Genomic DNA, 15,683 nt, shown 5'->3' with positions numbered 1-15,683 from the left:
TCGCTTCTGTCCTTTGGTGTGTGTGTGGGGGGGTTCCTCTGGGCTCTGGAGGGTCGGGACTGGCGTTTTGCTGTGATTGGAAGGGGCTGGCCGGCTGAAGGGCAGCCTGTGACACATGTTGCAAAACCAAATTTTACTTAAAGCACAATTACTTTTTGCAAACAGATCCATGACACTTGACTAGACAGTGAGGTCAGAGGGCCACTTACGCGCTCATTTAAGTCCACAGCGCCTCCTAGGAACTGAGGGAGTGGCCCCAGGCCCTTGGATACAGATGTCTGGGCTGGTTCTAGGGGGTGACATTTTAGGCTGAAGTTTAATGCCTTAAATACTGGCTTCACTTGAGTACCACACAGTGGCAGCTGTTGACATTAAAAAGGATGCAATGCACTAAAGGGAAGGTTACAGACGGGTTTGGTGAATGACTAATTCTCACTACGTAAACAGGCAAACTTACTGTAAAGTTACTGTATCAGCCACTCTAACATCTGTATAGAAATTCCCAGGAAGATACGTTCCTCAAGGCTAATTGTAAACCAGGACGTACGTTTTGTAAGTTGGTCCCCTGCAGTGCCTGTAACAGGAGTGTCCTTGAGACGCTGTGTTGGCTGGACAGGTCACTTTGCAGAAGAGTTGCCTGGGGCCTAGCAGCTTCATCCTTCAAGCCCTCCTTGGTGCACATCAGGTTTGGGAGCCGTCTTGGGGAACACAGGGAAGAGGCACTCCTTGATAAATAAGGTCGGAATACAGACTTGGGCTTCGCGCTGGATCCTGCACTCGTCCCCCTCTCCTCCCTCAGCCCAAGCGACTGACTGAGGCAGAAGGAACAGCAGCCAGCAGGGCGGGAGCTGCCGTCCTGCACCCCTGCTGGGGTCTCAAGTTGCTGGTGGTTGAGCACTCTTGATGAGGGCTGGCCTCTCCGTTCTGCAAAAGCACCAGTGCACACGCGTAGGATGCAGGGTGGGGCTGTCCCGGAGCCCCTCCAGTGACTGGTTTATGGGACAGCAGTAGGGAAGCAGCTTAATGGCCCAGCCAACATGGTCCTTTCTGAGAGCAGCTGACCCGTGAAGGAGAAGCTCCAGCCGGCGGTCTTCAGTGTTTCTGGTGCGGCAGCAAGTGGAAGAACTGGGCCACGTGGAGCGTAGAGAAGCTGGCGAGCCGGGCACACACCTGCCCAGGACAACGACCAGCCCTTGGGGTCTGCTTGGTGTGGCGGCTCCTCCGGCCAAGGCGGCTCCCACTTCCTGCCGGGAGGAAGAAGGCTGACCAGACCCTGGCGGGGAGGCAGGGCTGTGAAGGGGTCTCCTCCCCGCTGGAGGGTCAAGTGTGGTTCAAGTCACAACTTCAGCAGACGCCGTTTAACAAATTTCTGTTCCCTCAGGAAAAATAGACCCACCGAACCAAATCCTACACGACAGTAAACACGGTTTCTCCACAATATTGCTTAGGAAGATCAAGAGCCAGCAATCCAGTCATCCTGAAGGTCCCAAGTATCGTGGGCAAGGGGGGTCTTCCCGGTGAGATGGATCCCTGCGTGGGGTGGGCCAGTTCTGTGCCCAGAGGCCTGTTGGGGTGTGTGACCCCCAACAGGGCATCAGGACTTCACAGTGATGTGATCCTTGGAAGGACAGAAGTCCGAGAGTAAAAAAATGAGACCCAAACCAACCAGGGGTCTGTTCTCCTTGGCTTAGGCTGACGCCAGAGCTGTGTGTGTGGATGCGGGGAGGTGGGTGCACACCCCCCGAGGGGGCCGTGCTGGGCTGGGAAGGAGTCGGGCCGAGGGGGGGGAGTGGGGATTCCACAGTGCGGTCTCCACGTCCGAAAACCCCGAACAGCCGAGATTAATGCCCCAACAGGTTAACGCTAGCAATCCAGCGCGTGCGGTGAGGTCTGGAAACCCAGATCTCCACGAGATGCTAGCGCGGTGGCTACGACGGTAGCAGAAGGCTGGGTGACGCAAACAGGAGAAACGCTGTGAAGTCAGGATTCACCACCGCACGTCATAAATCAAAGTCCTGGTGCCAGACCAGGCACAGGAAAAAAAGAAACAACAACAGAGCCCCACATTTTGTTCACGGAGGAATGCAGCAGGGCTCTCCGAAATACCGCGGTGGTGTGGTGTCCCTCCAGGGAAGCAGGGGCGTGGAGGGGGGAGTGGCACCAGCCTTCGAGGGCCGCGCGTCCACACCCAGCGCCTGGAAACGCGCCCGCAGGGCCGGGCCAGGCTAGAACTGCTGCGTGAGGCGTCTGTAATGAGGTAACACCTGGTTCTCGGGAAGGTAGAGAGCAAGTTCCAGGGCCACCAGCACCGTGAACTCAAACCCAATTAGATCCCGTCTGTTGAACCGAAACTTTTCTTCCAACTTCTGTGTTGAAGAAGAGAGGGGTTGGGCTGCGGCCCCTCCTCCGGTTCCCGTCCAGGCGGCCAGGTGGCCGGGTCTGGGCGTGGGCGGTGATCCCCACTCCCGCAGCCGGGAGGGCTGGGACAGGGACATGCATACTCACATCAATGAGCTGCTTCACGTCGTTCTTGCGGAGGTCGCTGCTGATCTTGGCGGCCAGCAGCACGCAGGCGCCCGCACACAGCTTGCGGTTCTGCTTGTTGAGCTTGCCCTGCAGGACCAGCTTCTCGAAGTACACGTAGGCCATGGACACTGTCACGGGCTCCAGATCACACTCCTCAGACAGGTTCCGCATCTCTCGTTTCAAACTGTGGGTTTACACGGGAGCCAAGGGCTTTGGGGCCAGGAGGCGGCTACGTCCCTGCTTGAGGGGTGTGCCTTTGGGCCACTAGAAAAGCGCCATTTCCTCCCAGAGGCTGTGGCCCGGCGCTAGGGCCCACGGCTTGGTGGGCGGGCAGCAGGCTGGTCTCGGTCTCCACTCAGCCCTCAGCTGGGCGCGCGGCACCCAACTGTCCTCAGGGGGACCCCCCCGGAGGACAGCGTCCCCGTGCTCCTGTGGCAGTGAGGGGGCCGTGTGGGGAAGGAAGGGCAGTGCAAAGGCCCTGAGGTGCAGCCGTGCTGAGGCAGAGTCTGGACCTCTGGCTGTGGGGCCTCAACCTCCTCATCTTATCGAGCGGGGACGGTCACAGGGCCCGGCTCAGGGGCTGTGGGTGCCAGTGAGGAGGAGCCCTGCAGGTGTGGGCAGGTATGAGAAGCACCGAGGGCACCTGACCAAGGAGGCGGCAGGGGAGCTGCTGGTACTGGCCTGGCTTCACGGCGGGAGGGGGCTTAGGAGGGGCGCGTCCCTTTATCAAGCTCAGGAATCTACGCGGACCCGGCCCGGCAGCAGCTTGCGGAAGGCCCTGTCGGGCAGCGGGCTCGAGGACGCCCGCCTCAGCCCTCCTCACCTCCTAATTTTGCTCAGCGTCAGCTTGATGTGTGGGAACTTCTCCCGGAAGGTCTCGTTCATGTCCTTCTTGAGGTCGGAGGGCTTCACGTACTCTATCACTGTGGTCTGCAACGGAGAAGGGGCGTCTGCATGCCACCTGGGCCCGCGAGAACGGTGCCGAGTCGCGGGTGAGGCCGGGCCCAGGGCGCGTAGCTGCCCCCGCCCCCGGGGCCGGCCCACAGCCCAGCCCTGGGCGGCGGCCCTACCATGTAGGACGCGAAGATGAGGACGCGCTTGTGCTTGCCGCAGGGCCACTGAGGGTCATCCAGGAGGTCGGGGTTGTACTCCAGGGCATCCCCCGCGTCGGCCCCTGCGAGCAGAGCGCAGCCCTGACCCACCGCGAGCCCCGGTGAGCGGCTTGGCCAACCCCGGCCTAGTGCCGGGCAGCAGCTGTGCTGAGGGCGCCATCGTGGGGCAAGGAGAGCGGGGTCGGGGGCTCCAGGCGTGGTCCCCCTCCTCGGGGGCCGGGGTCGGGGAGGACGTCCTGATGAGGAGGGGCCCCCGCCCGGAGCCATCGGTGGGTGCAGGTTCTCCACGGCTGGGCTCAGGCGCAGCACAGGGCGTGCGCTCTGGGGGCCTCCCTCCTGAGAGGCTGCGGCGGACCCGCTCCCCAGGCTTGGGCTGAGGACTGTGGGCTCGGATGGGGTGCACTGGGCCACCTGCCCTGCCCCCGGTCAGGGCCCTTGGGCTACCTAGTTCCGAGCCAGCTGGCGCCGCCCTGGGCGGGACGGGTTTGCATCTGGGCCCCAGCAGAGCACGGGGGGCACTGGGCCGGGGCTGAGGCGGCGGGCCGTGGCTGTCCGGCTTGAGCGTGACCAGGGCGTTGGTGGGGTACAGGAACTTGGCGTAAGACACGACCTGGCAAGCAGTGCATCGGGCTTAGCCCCGCTGCCCCGTCCAGGACCAGAGGTCCAGCCAGGTCCCTCCTGATGGCTGCAGCTCCCGCCGCCTGCCGCCCAGGGCTGACGCTGCTCCCCCCTTGCAGGTTCCAGAACGCCCCACCCCGCATCTGGGGTCTGCAGCCGGAGCTCCTCCCTGCCTCGGGGGCCCCGACCTCCCGTCGTCACCAAGCCCCCACGAGGTGACCGGCCTCTTTGCACAGGCTGCGTGGCTGCCTCCCGCTGGACCTTACGTTTTCGAGGACTCAAGTGAAACACAACTTTGAGTCGACTTCCTCGACGGACACACGTAAGGCCCCCGCCCCCACCCGGCGTCTGCTCCTACCTTTCCATCCGCCCCCAGCTCGACGCCTTCCAACTGGAAAAGCATCTCGGAAGACACGGAAACGCCGCCGGACGGATGCCTCTGCTTCTGGCTCTCCACCCTCAGGTCACTGCAACGCACGGGACGGGACAGAGCTGCCGGCCCCGCCCCCGACCTCGCGCAGGCGGGGAGCCGAGCCCCAGGGGTCCGCAGCGCCCCAGCTCCGCACCCTCGAGACCCGCCCTCCCTCTGTAGCAGCCTCACCAGGGGTCACGAGGACTCCCGCTGGGAGAGCTGTCTCTGTCTCAGCTCCTTCCTGTTCAATCTCCCTGGTGGTGGGCCGACCTCGGCTTCACCCCAAGTCGCTTCCCAGGGGTGCGCCCTACACCTGCAGCCACACCCTCGGGCACACAGGTCCCGCCGCGCCGTCCCCACCCTGACAGCCATCTCCCTCTTCCCGGGGCTACGCGCTGGGCACAGCTGCCTGGACTGGTCACGGGAGGCACAGCAGTGTCCCGCCAGGAGGAACGTCCCAGGCACTGACGTTTAGCAGCTCAAACGAGATAACAGTGCGGACGCGCCCCTCCCAGAGAACCAGGACCCAGATGGCCTTCAGAGCTCTCAAGCAGCTTCGGCAGAAGCTGGTCTGCTGGCCCCGTGTGAGTCTGTGATGGTGTGGAGGCCCCAGCCGGTGGGGACCAGCCGCTCACCTGACGCGCAGGCCTTCTCCATAGGGCAGGACCGAGAAGGCCGCACACAGGGACCGCTTGGCGCAGATGAGCACGATCCTGCGGGAAGGACGGGGTCAGGGCAGGGCGGCAGGCGTTTCCCTTCCTGCCTAGACTCAGATGGGAACTGCCCCAGGCATCAGGGGATGCCCGGGCTGGAGGTTCATACAAGAGAGGCCAGGCTGTGCAGACACCAGAGGCAGAGGCACGTGCCCGAGGACGGTTGGTTGAGGAAGCCCATCCTCAGGCATCCCAGCGGGGTAGGAGCCTAATGGCATCAGAAAGCGCCCAGTTCCATGTGCCGAGACAAAGTGGCCCGAGAGGGGCTGCTGTGTGGGGCGCACAGCAGGGAGGACGACGGTGGAAGACCCCCTTCCCTGGCTGGGACCCCGGGCACCCAGGGCCCACTGAAGCCAGCCTGGGGCTCAGTCTGCTGGGGCCTGCTCCTGGGCCAAGCCCGTCATGCTGGGGACCACGCTGGGGGACCCAGGACTGTCCGAGCTACAGCCAGCGCAGGGAAGACGCAGCACTGCCCGACCAGGGCTGCCTGGTAGGTGCCTGGGCACGGCCTCCAGCAGGAAGGGGAACGGTCTGGAGACGCTTTGGGTCAGGACGATGGCCTCAAGGCCAGAGCGTGAGGGACACAGGGCATGAGGGACGGGGCTTCTACAGATGTAGGGCCTCGGAGGGCTGTGCTGGGCACTGGCTGTCACTCTGCAGCCCGGCTCAGGGAAGCCAGATGCCCTCTGTGTTCCCTTCTCTCCCAGACACAGCCCACCACTCTGCCTGTTCCCACTGTGTTTCCTATGTCCCTGTGTTTTAGACTTCTACTCAAGGCTGGGGTGGCCGGGCGGCTCCTTGCCCAGGACGTGCTATGGACCCCAGCGTTTGGTGAATACAGAGGGAAGAGGGTGGGATGGGGAGGAAGGTCCACTTCCGAAGGGACATGGGCTGGGCCGTGTGGGCGAGCACTTCCTTAGCGCACTGAAGGAAGAAAGGGCTGCTGACAAGGGCAGGACCCCGGATCCCACCAGGCTCGAGGAAGGACATGGTGGGCAGCCCCAGGGCTGGGGCTGGGCTGGCGCATGCTGGCACCTGCTGTTCTTGGTGTCGTACTGCCTCATGTTCTTGATGAAGTGTGTCTTCTTCAGGCCTTTGTGTCTTGGGGATCCAGACGTATGTTTGGTTCTGCAGGTGAAAAGCAGGTCACTCTTCCCTTCCTGGGAGCCTCTCTGGCCCCAGGAGAAAGGACGGGGGTGCAAGTGGCAGGCGGGGCTCCTTACCTTTGAACCGAGGCGCATCCCACCGCGTCTTCCAGACACTCGAGGGAGCAGCGCTGCGAGCCTATGCGCCTTCTGTAAAGAGGACACGGCAGGGCCTCAGGGTACTGTCCAGAGGCTGCCTCGTGGGCCCTCCTCCCAGAGGCCCAGCCTGCTTCTCAGGCCCCGATGGGGCCCCCAGGCCACGGGCCAGAAGCAGGTCTGCGGTGAGGTCTGAGTGTTGCGCAGGGCCACCCAAGGCCAGAAGAACCTGAGGGGGACATGGCACCGGGAGGGATGGCTGGCCGGGCCCTGGTCTGCCCACTGCCTCTCGGAGCTCAGCCAGGGGTCCCGGGAAGGGGGCATGGTGGGGCTGGACAGGGTCCAGCGGTGGCTCTGCAGGGCTGGACGTCAGACAAGCACACGTCCTGCCAACCCTCTCCCGCCCACCTCAGCGTGTGGAGCCGCCGCAAGTGCTGCCCCCGGCCCAGGACACCCAGAAGCCTCTCCCCCTCGGCTGGGCCGCCCTCCCTGCACCAGCCCCCACCCCCGGCCTCAGGGCACTCGCAGGGGCGGTTCTCTCGGTCTGGAACCTTCTTTCTCCAGATCTTCCCACGGCTGCGTCCCCCTTGACCTGAGGCTCAGCTCACGTGGCCCTCCCCCTCCCCAGGCAGCGCAGTCCTGGAATGCATGTCAGGGAGGTGTCTGCTTGGGGCTGTCGCCTGGCGGGAAGCACAGTGGGCGTTCTGAGCTCGCGGTGCTCCCCCGCCCTCGCCTCCTGCCTCTCAGCCCACGCCTGGGAGCATAAAGGAGGCAGAAACCCATCAACCCGCAGCCCCTCCTCAGCACCGTCCAGGCCTGGCGGCCAGAATTCTTCCCGGAGCAAGGCCCTGCCCAGGGACAGGGAGGAAAGTGCTTCTATCAGACCCACACAGAGGGGAGTCTGAACCCAGATGCGTGGCTGCGTGGTCAGGAGGCCCCCTGGGCTGGGGAGATGGCCTCAGCGACTCCTCGGGAGGGGACACAAATGGCCTTAGGTCAGGCCTGAGGCTGAAGCCCAGAGACCCCAGACGTGCTGGGGGGTCGGGGAGGAGTGTCGGTGACCACAAAAGGGAACCAAAGACCGGCCGCCCGATGACAGTCGGGGGCTCCCCCCAGCCCTCTGAGGTGCTGACAGCGCTGGGGTTGTCCCAGAGACAAACCGGGGTTTGATCTGGTTTACAACCATCCCAGGAGGGAGCCTTACCAGCACCCAGCACACAGGGAGCTCGGGAGGGCAGCCTCCCACCGGGCACGGGGCCCAGAAGCCCTGCACAGGCTGCACCCTCAGCTCAAGATCACACACCCAGGTTCTTGCCACCAAGGCCACCAGCAGGGACCGCTCAGGACAAAGCCAAGCTCCTGGAGCTCAGGTCGCCGTGGTTTACGAGATGGAGGAACACGGGTCTCACACTCAGCCTGGGCTGGGCAGGTGCCCGGGGCCCAGGTGTCAACAGCGGCCATTTCCTAAGAGCCTGAGCCGCGTGTGGGCTCCTAGGGAGGGAGAGAGAGAGGAGGGCTTGCTGCTGAGCCACTCCCGGAAGCTGCAGCCTGCCCAGACGCCACCTTCCTTGCAGCGTCTCACGGGACCCTCCCCCCAGCAGGACCCCTGGCGTCCAGACGAGGCCTGGCACGGCCAGGCCATCTCTCCCAGTTGAGGCCAGGTGGGAAGGGGGCAGCAGGAGGGGCGCGTCAGGCAGACACCCAGCAACCAAGGAGGCCTGGGGTAGGGGCCGGTGAGCACCGGCCCCACGGTGGGCGATGAGGCAGGCCCTGCCCTGAGAGGGTGCCCCACTGCAGGTGGACGTGCAGGACCCGTGCCGGGAAGCGAAGCCGGCCTGGTGGAGACGGGGACGCCCCAGACAGGTGTGCGTGTCCTGCCCCGCGGGGCTGGGCTCAGAGGCCCCGGGCAGCAGTCCCGCGTGGCTCTCTCAGGCTCGCCTCCTCAGGTGATTTCCCAGGTGAGGCCCGACGGCTCCTGCACACCCGCGGCCTCGTTTACAGGGCCCAGAGGCCAGCGGCAGTCTCCACGGAGGCAGCCATGGGCCCTCGGGGGCCAGCCCCGGGGCACGGTCAGCACCCCCAGCCCCCGGCGGCCTGACCTCTGGCCCAGCTCGCTCCGGGAGCCGCCTCTCATCCCACCAAGCTTCAACACCTGGTCCCAGTTGCCTTCGCTCATCTCCGTCTTTGTGGTTTTCTTCTACGTTTCCTTCTCTGTAAGCATTCTACACGTAAACTCAATCCTCACAGCCCTCAGCGTACAGGTGGTGAAACTGAGGCACAGAGCTGGCGGGGGTTAGGGGCTGGGAGCTGCGCCCTGCGCCCCGGCGCTGCCTCCGCCCCTGGATTCTGCCACCCGTCCCCGTGCCGCCCTCCTGACCGCGTCGGGGGAGCTGGAATCAAGCCTGCTCCGTGCTCTCAGGGCTCCTTTCCTGAACTCGGCCTGTGTCCGCCTGATGCTATTGGGTTTGGGTCCAGAGGCAGGGACAACGCTGACGATGGCACCCTGAACTCTGAGCACAGACCAGGCTGGCCAAGTGAGGGGCCGTTGCTTTCGAGCCCCCCCTTCCCACCTGCCACCCCCGAGGAGCAGGCCCTGCGGCCCGAGGGAGGCCGAGAGCCCCGCTGGGATGGGGACCCTCCGGGGGCCGCCAGGCAGCTGCGGGCTCGCTCGTCCCAGGACGGGGACTGGCGCCCGGCCCCTTCCTTAGGCGGCGCCCTTTCCAAACCCACCACTGGCCGGTCGACCTCAGAGGCAGCCTCTCAGGAGTCCCGAGGCAGGACCTCCACGGTCTCCCACGTGGCCCTGGGGAGACGGCACCCCTAAGCACTCGTCGCTCTGGAAACGGCTCAGAATCCCAACGCTGACCACACGCCGGCCCGGGCCTGCAGGCACGACACGAACGTTCCAGCAGCTCTACCCGGAATGACCCCCACTGGGAGCAATCCCGCCGTGGACCCCATTGGGAGTAGGCCCCTGGAAGCGGTGTGTGCAGGGCCTGGCTGAGAACCTGCGGGGGGGCAGGCGGTGCCGCGCCCCGAGTCCTGGTGGTCGGTGGTCACGATGTGTGCGCCTCTCCCTGTATGCCCGTTACACCTCTGTTTAAAAACTGCTACAAACAAACTACAAAGAACAAAGTCTGGGCTCCTGCCACCTCAGCTAACACCCTCCCACTCCCTGACGTCTGGGCAAATGCAAGTCCCAGGGAGCCAGGAGGCCCTCGCGGCTAAGCCGTCCAAGGCACACGGGATGGTGTCCCCCACATGGCGGCGACTGGCCCGAGGCCGCCTGCGCTGGACTCTGTAGGGAGGACGGGGTCGGGGGCACAGGGGAGGCTGTCAAGATGGCACAGGCGACCACCCCACTGGCTCACGTTCACGGCTGCCCCTTTACGAACCGGCGACCCATACCCGCCTTCCCCCAGAGACAGGCAGGAAGAGACATCGCCACTTTTTAGACGTTGTTTCCACTGCCTGATAAACTCCTTCACTTGTAACTGAAAAAACGGCCCAGCTGAGAAGAGAAGGGCTCCTGCCTAGTTGGGAGACCCCTCAGGCCGAGCCAGGGGCCACGTGCAGGGGCTGCTGTACGTGGGCTCAGACGGTCTGAGAACGGGCAGGCCGCTGACAGGGGCCAGCACGACGACGCTGAACCCGCCCCTGCCAGGAGAGCGTGGGCAGGGGTCTCGTCCGGCCGGCCCACCACTCCACCCCGGCCCGCGCACGGGGCCTGGCACATCACAGGCCGTCGCGCATCCTTGTTGAGTGAGTGGGTCGTCCTGGGTACCCTGTCTCCCCAAGTCCCTGCCAGCTTCCCCGGGTGACAGGACCCACGTGCGGTCCTGGGCCGGCCTCCATCTCAGCAGGGCCTCTGGACCCCCTCTAGGCTCCAACCTCGGTGACCACCTCCAGCCGTTTTCCAGCTGGAGAGCAAGAAACCCCCAAATCAGTGATGTGAACAGACTGCCAGACACTCCACCGAAATCGCTTTAATTTGGACAGGCACTCGGCAGCCTCCAGAGCGCTAGGCGGCTCCTGGCCAAGACGGCAGCTAAAATCCCAGGCCCTTTCTCGGAGCCAACCCTGCGCAAACCCTTCAGAATCGCAAGGGTTTCTGCTCCCAGCTAACCCGGCCACGCCCCCGGCTCACCTTCCCCCTTGTTAGTGCCCTGGACACTAATGATGACTGCTGGGGGTTGAACGGTGTCCCCAAAATATGTGCTGAAGTCCTCACCCCTGTCAGCTGTGACTACGACCACATCTGCAATAGGGTCTTCACAGGTGTGGTCAAGTTAAGATGAAGCCATTAGGCTGGGCCCTGATCCAATGACCGGCTGGATCAGGGTGTCCTTATACGCAGAGAGAAACGCCAGGTGAGGACAGAGACACCAAGGGGAAGCTGTGTGAGGACGGAGTCAGAGACTGCAGGGTTGTGGCCACAAGCCCAGGACACCTGGGGGACCCTTACCCCGGGGCCCTCCCAGGAGCAAGGCCCTGCCCACACCCTGACTCAGGCTTGTGACTTCCAGGACTGCGAGAGGGAACCCTGCTGCTGTCTGAAGCCTCCAGGCCTCCCCCAGGAGAGAGGAGGGCCAACAGGACGGAGGAGGGCACAGCGGTCTCGTGGGGCAGGCAGAGGACCTGCAAGCCTGTGTCTGACCCAGCCGGAGAAGCCCAGAAACCGGGTAAGTGCTAGGTGACCACGGTGTTGAAACGAAAACAAAGTTCTAGGGAGGCAGATAAGGATTCTGATGATTCACTCACTGGCTTAGCAGAAACAGCCACACCAGACTGTGCCCTGAGCATGAAACACAAACTCCCCACCGTGGGCTGAGCTGTGAGCACACCCTGGGCAACCGGGATGTAACGCGAGTCCTCACTCCCCGGGCCGGGCCACTGCCACCCTCGCTGAGCCCTGGCCATCCAGCAGACCTCACAACAGCCCCTCCGGCAGGTAGTGCCTAACACAAACCCATCTCACAGAGAAGCAAACTGAGGCTCAGAGAGGCTGTGCCACCTGCTCTGAGTCACAGAGCTCCTGAGAGGTGGAGCTGGAATTCCAACCAGGTCTGTTCCCAAAGCCTGGGTCAGACCACCACGCTCGTGACACAGACTTCGGGAAAAGACCCTCCGGATTCTCTCCATTCCCCAGAACAACTTACCCTCGAAGTCCACAGCCTATAGCTGGCACCCCCTTTGCTACTCAGCAGCGACTATCCGCCGCCCTGCCTCTGGGCCCAGGGAGCACAGAGAGAAACGGACAGTGCCCACCCCAGGAGCCTGCCATCTGTCAGGGGAGGGTCAGTGACCCTCAGACCCAAGGGCTGAGCCCTGTGCTCGGCAGCAGAAGCCGAGGAGGGACAGAGTCTGGGTGGGCAGGTGCGGCCCTGCGACATCTGAAGGGGGATTGGAAGGCCAAGTGGGAGGGAGGGGCAGGAGGGGGCTCCCTGCACGGGCCAGGCCAGGGGAGGAGGGACACCGGGACCGTGGAGGGTGCAGCGGGAACAGCGAAGGGCACCTGACTTGCGCCACATCCCAGCCTGTTCTGTGTCCTCCAGAGCGTGGGCCCCTCACACGCTCTTCAGAAGCAGCGCAAGCGCCATCAAGCGCCATCGCCACGCAGGGCTCCTGGTTACAGGCGCTTCACCGCATCCTCCCGTTCGATCAGCTTCGTGGGCCAGGCTGCCGGCCTGTCTGGTTCACAGGGAGGGCCTGGCCCCCAAACGGGCCGCCTGAACTGTTTGCTGAATGACACACGGCCTGCCCAGCACCACACACAGGGCTGCGGGACCGGGAGAGGAGGGCACAGCGCAGGCCTGGCTGTAGGTGAGTGGGACCCACGAGGCCTCACGCAGTGGACGTCCCTGCTGCTCTGCCCTGGAGTGTCGGGAGTGACTCGAATGGGACCTGGCGTGAAGGGGGGACTGTCCTTCCTCGGGCTGACGGCTGCCAGGAGACAGGACCACTTCGTGGGAGAGTCTGCCGGCTGAGGAAAGCAGCCTTTGGGGCAGGGGGCACAGACTAGAGGGGCAGAGCTCAGGGGTGGGGGTGGCCCTGAGATGGGCTGAGGCGTTCCTAGAAATGAGATCAGGGCAGGGGGAGTGCCTGCGATCTGGGATGTGACAGGCCCAGGGGCCCTGAGCTCAGAGGGGACAAAGGAGGCAGGGGTAATGGGGGGCCTCCAGTGACCAGTAGCTGTGGGATGGGGGGCTGGGAGGTCTGGCCTGGTGTGGGAGACTCTGGGGCTAGATGTCACAGTACAGGGAAGATCCCTGGCCCACATGGAGGGGGTCACCCAGCTTAGAGAACGAAGGGGAACATAGAGGGGGTGTTTGTGAGTCCCTGTGTCAGCGGGACCGGTAACAGTGGGCTGGGGAGGGGGGTGTGTCTAGAGCTGACAGGGCTGTGTCTAGGGGCTGATAAGGGCTGAGGGAACCCCAGACCCATGTTCAGGGCATTGACAAGATTGAGAGGACCCTGACCCCGTATTCAGGGGTGGCAGAATTAAGGAGACCATGACCCATAAGTCTGGGGACTCACGGGGCCCGAGGAAACCCTAAGATCCGTGTCCAGGGAGTTGACAGCTCGCAGATGACTCTTGACTCTGACATCTTAGGATGGTGGGCCCAGTCAAGACTCCCTTCTGGGGCTGGCAAGGCGCAGGACACCCCAACCCTGTGTCCCTCACTGACAGGGCCCAGGACACCCCAACTTGTGTCTGGGGCTCACAGGGGATCAGGGTCACCTCCCGATCTCCAAGTCCTATGCTGACGTGTCACTCAGACCCTGTGTCACGAGCTGATCCTCATCTTCCGTAGGTCACCTCAACCCCACATTATGAGCTGAGCCAGCCCAGGGCCACCTTGCCACCCTGCTCACTGTGTTGATGGCCCCCAGGCCACCTCAACCCCTGCCTGGGCCACTCCACTGCCCCCAACCCTGAGCCCTGGGTGACTCCGCCAGGTGACCCCGGCCCCCGCGCTGACCCAGCCCCAGGCCATCCCGCCGCCCCCCAGGCCCCAGGTGACCCGGGCCACACTCACCTCTGGCGCTGCCCGTCCAGACCCAGGCTCAGGCCGAGGCCCAAGCCGGCGGGCGCGGGCGCGGGGCTGAGCAGGCCTTGGGGCGCCGAGGCCCTGCCCGCGGGTCCGGGCAGGGGCAGGCCGGCGGGGGGCGCGGGCGGCGGCGGCGGCGGTGGCGGCGGCGGCGCGGGCGGCTCGCGGGCCTCGGCGGGCGGCGGCGGCGGCGGGGGCTTCTCGCCGCCCGGGCCCAGGCTCGGGGGCCGCCCGTCCAGGGAGATGTTGTTGAGGAAGAAGAGCGCGGCCTGGCGGCGCCGCGAATCCCCTCGCCGCCGCAGCACCTGCGGCGCGGCCCGAGCGGCGGCGGGGCCGGGGGACTGGCCCTGAGACCCACCCGCCGCGGCCGCGGCCATCCTCCGACTGAGCCCGCCGCGCGCCCGCCACCGCCCTCCCGCTCGCGCATGCGCCCGCGCCCGCCGCCCATTGGCCAGGGCGCACCCGTATGCAAATATATGGCCGTTACGCCCGCCCATTGGCCAGCGCGGCGCCGCCGGGGGCGGAGGGGGGAGCGGCTCCCTTGGGTCCTAGAGCGGGTTCCGAGGCGGCCAGTGGGGAGCCGGGAGAAGTGCGTCTGCCCGCCGGCTGGGATCGCGAGGCCTGGCTCTGGGCGAGCCGGTGCAGGAGCCGCGGGTTCGAGTCCCTGATCGGAAGTCGCGGCCCCTGGGCGCCAGTGCTCTGTTCCACTTGCTGGGCTGTGGCGTTCGTGGTCAGCGTTCTTAAAGCCTCGTCTTTAGGCTCCAGGCACCTCCCCTCTTGGTGTGTGTGTCTTTGCGGGGGCGGGGGTCTGACGTGCGGGCGCTGGAGCTGTACCACCCGCCGGGAGCCCCAGGAATGGCCAGCGGTGCCCCCTGGCCTCCCCCAGTGACTGAAGACGACACCGCGAGTCCGAGGGGAGAAGGCACCTGCCTGGGGTGGCAGGCAGGCGGGCGGTGCTGGGCCTTCAGCCCCAGACAGAGTCCTGCACGGTCGTCAGCAGCAAAGCGACCTTGAGTCTGGGGGGTACCAGGACCCCCAACTTCAGAGCCGGTGGCTTCATGCTCAGGTGCTGGCTTCTGGAGCCCCCAGGAGCCCACCTGTGTCTTGGGGGGCAGGGTCCTGCAGCCACCTCTGTGCCACTGGCCTGCTCTGTCCAGCTGTGTGCCTGTGGGCTTACTTATCCTTCAGGTGGGGACACTGATTTCCACCTCAGGGTGTGGTCAGGGTTCAGTGGGCTCAGCCCGGGGCTGTCACCAGCACTGGGTCTTCCCGGCGGCTGGAGACCGGCACTTGCCGTGTGGTTTGCCCACGCAGCTGTGACTGCTCCTGCATGGAACCATACACGCCACACGCATTTCTCTCCTCCGTGCAGGTGTTGGGGGGGCGGGGCCGACACAGCCCTGGCCTGCAGAGCGCCTCTTAGCGAGCGGGAGGCCAGCAGCATCATCATGGATCAGGGCCCCAGGGCCTGGCCCTGCTGGCCAGCTGTTACCAGTAGGAGGACCCTGGCAGGTTGGGGCGGGGACGGGCTGCCAAACTGGTAGCTAATAGTTAAGCGGATGTCAGATGAGGGAAATGAAAAGGGGCGGTGGGAGGATGAAGCGGTGGAGGGCTGTCATTTGGTTATTGGCCCTCAGCTCCAAAACCATGCTGTCTGCTGCCCGATAATGGAGCTGGGCCCTGCAGACTTGCCTCCTCTGCCAACTGGCATTATGTTAAACTTTGGTGGTGCCGCAGGGACGGGGTGGGTGGGGGCGGGGGGAGTGGGTGTGGTCTTCTTCCAGGTTCTGGGTCGGGTGGAAGCCTGGGTGAGCCGCCCTGTGTGCCCTGTGGTGGTGCAGATGGCTCACAGGCCAGTGGACCAGGGACCCAGAGTGTGGAGGGGCTCTGTGTGGGGCCTGGCAGACATTCCCTGTTGTGTTCCCACAGCCCTCCCCAGAGGCTGCCCTGGTCCCTGTAATGCTCTGCAGACGGGGCTGGTTTTGATCCTGCCCTTCAGAAAGGGAGTG

At 64.7% G+C, this 15,683-nt stretch overlaps 1 protein-coding gene across 2 annotated transcripts; it reads right to left on the bottom strand.

The window, feature by feature from the left end:
- Positions 1–118: 118 nt before the first annotated feature.
- Positions 119–15,653, bottom strand: CABLES2 (Cdk5 and Abl enzyme substrate 2). 2 transcript variants are annotated; one of them, XM_082359797.1, is made up of 10 exons: positions 13,663–15,653; positions 6,605–6,676; positions 6,417–6,509; positions 5,304–5,381; positions 4,615–4,723; positions 4,083–4,248; positions 3,597–3,700; positions 3,350–3,456; positions 2,506–2,710; positions 119–2,366 (listed from the first exon to the last, which is right to left on the bottom strand). In XM_082359797.1, the coding sequence occupies exons 1-10, from the start codon at positions 14,169–14,171 to the stop codon at positions 2,226–2,228; spliced, it is 1,584 nt and encodes a 527-aa protein (XP_082215923.1). In that variant the 5' UTR covers positions 14,172–15,653; the 3' UTR covers positions 119–2,225. The 2 variants fall into 2 exon arrangements, with proteins under 2 accessions (XP_082215923.1, XP_082215922.1); XM_082359796.1 differs by having other exon boundaries at positions 119–2,710.
- Positions 15,654–15,683: the final 30 nt, after the last annotated feature.

Source organism: Balaenoptera borealis (assembly GCF_965194805.1).
Source record: "Balaenoptera borealis genome assembly, chromosome: 16".
Taxonomy (NCBI): domain Eukaryota; kingdom Metazoa; phylum Chordata; class Mammalia; order Artiodactyla; family Balaenopteridae; genus Balaenoptera; species Balaenoptera borealis.
Note: the sequence above shows the minus strand (reverse complement) of the source record. Positions and strands in the feature narration are given on the sequence as shown.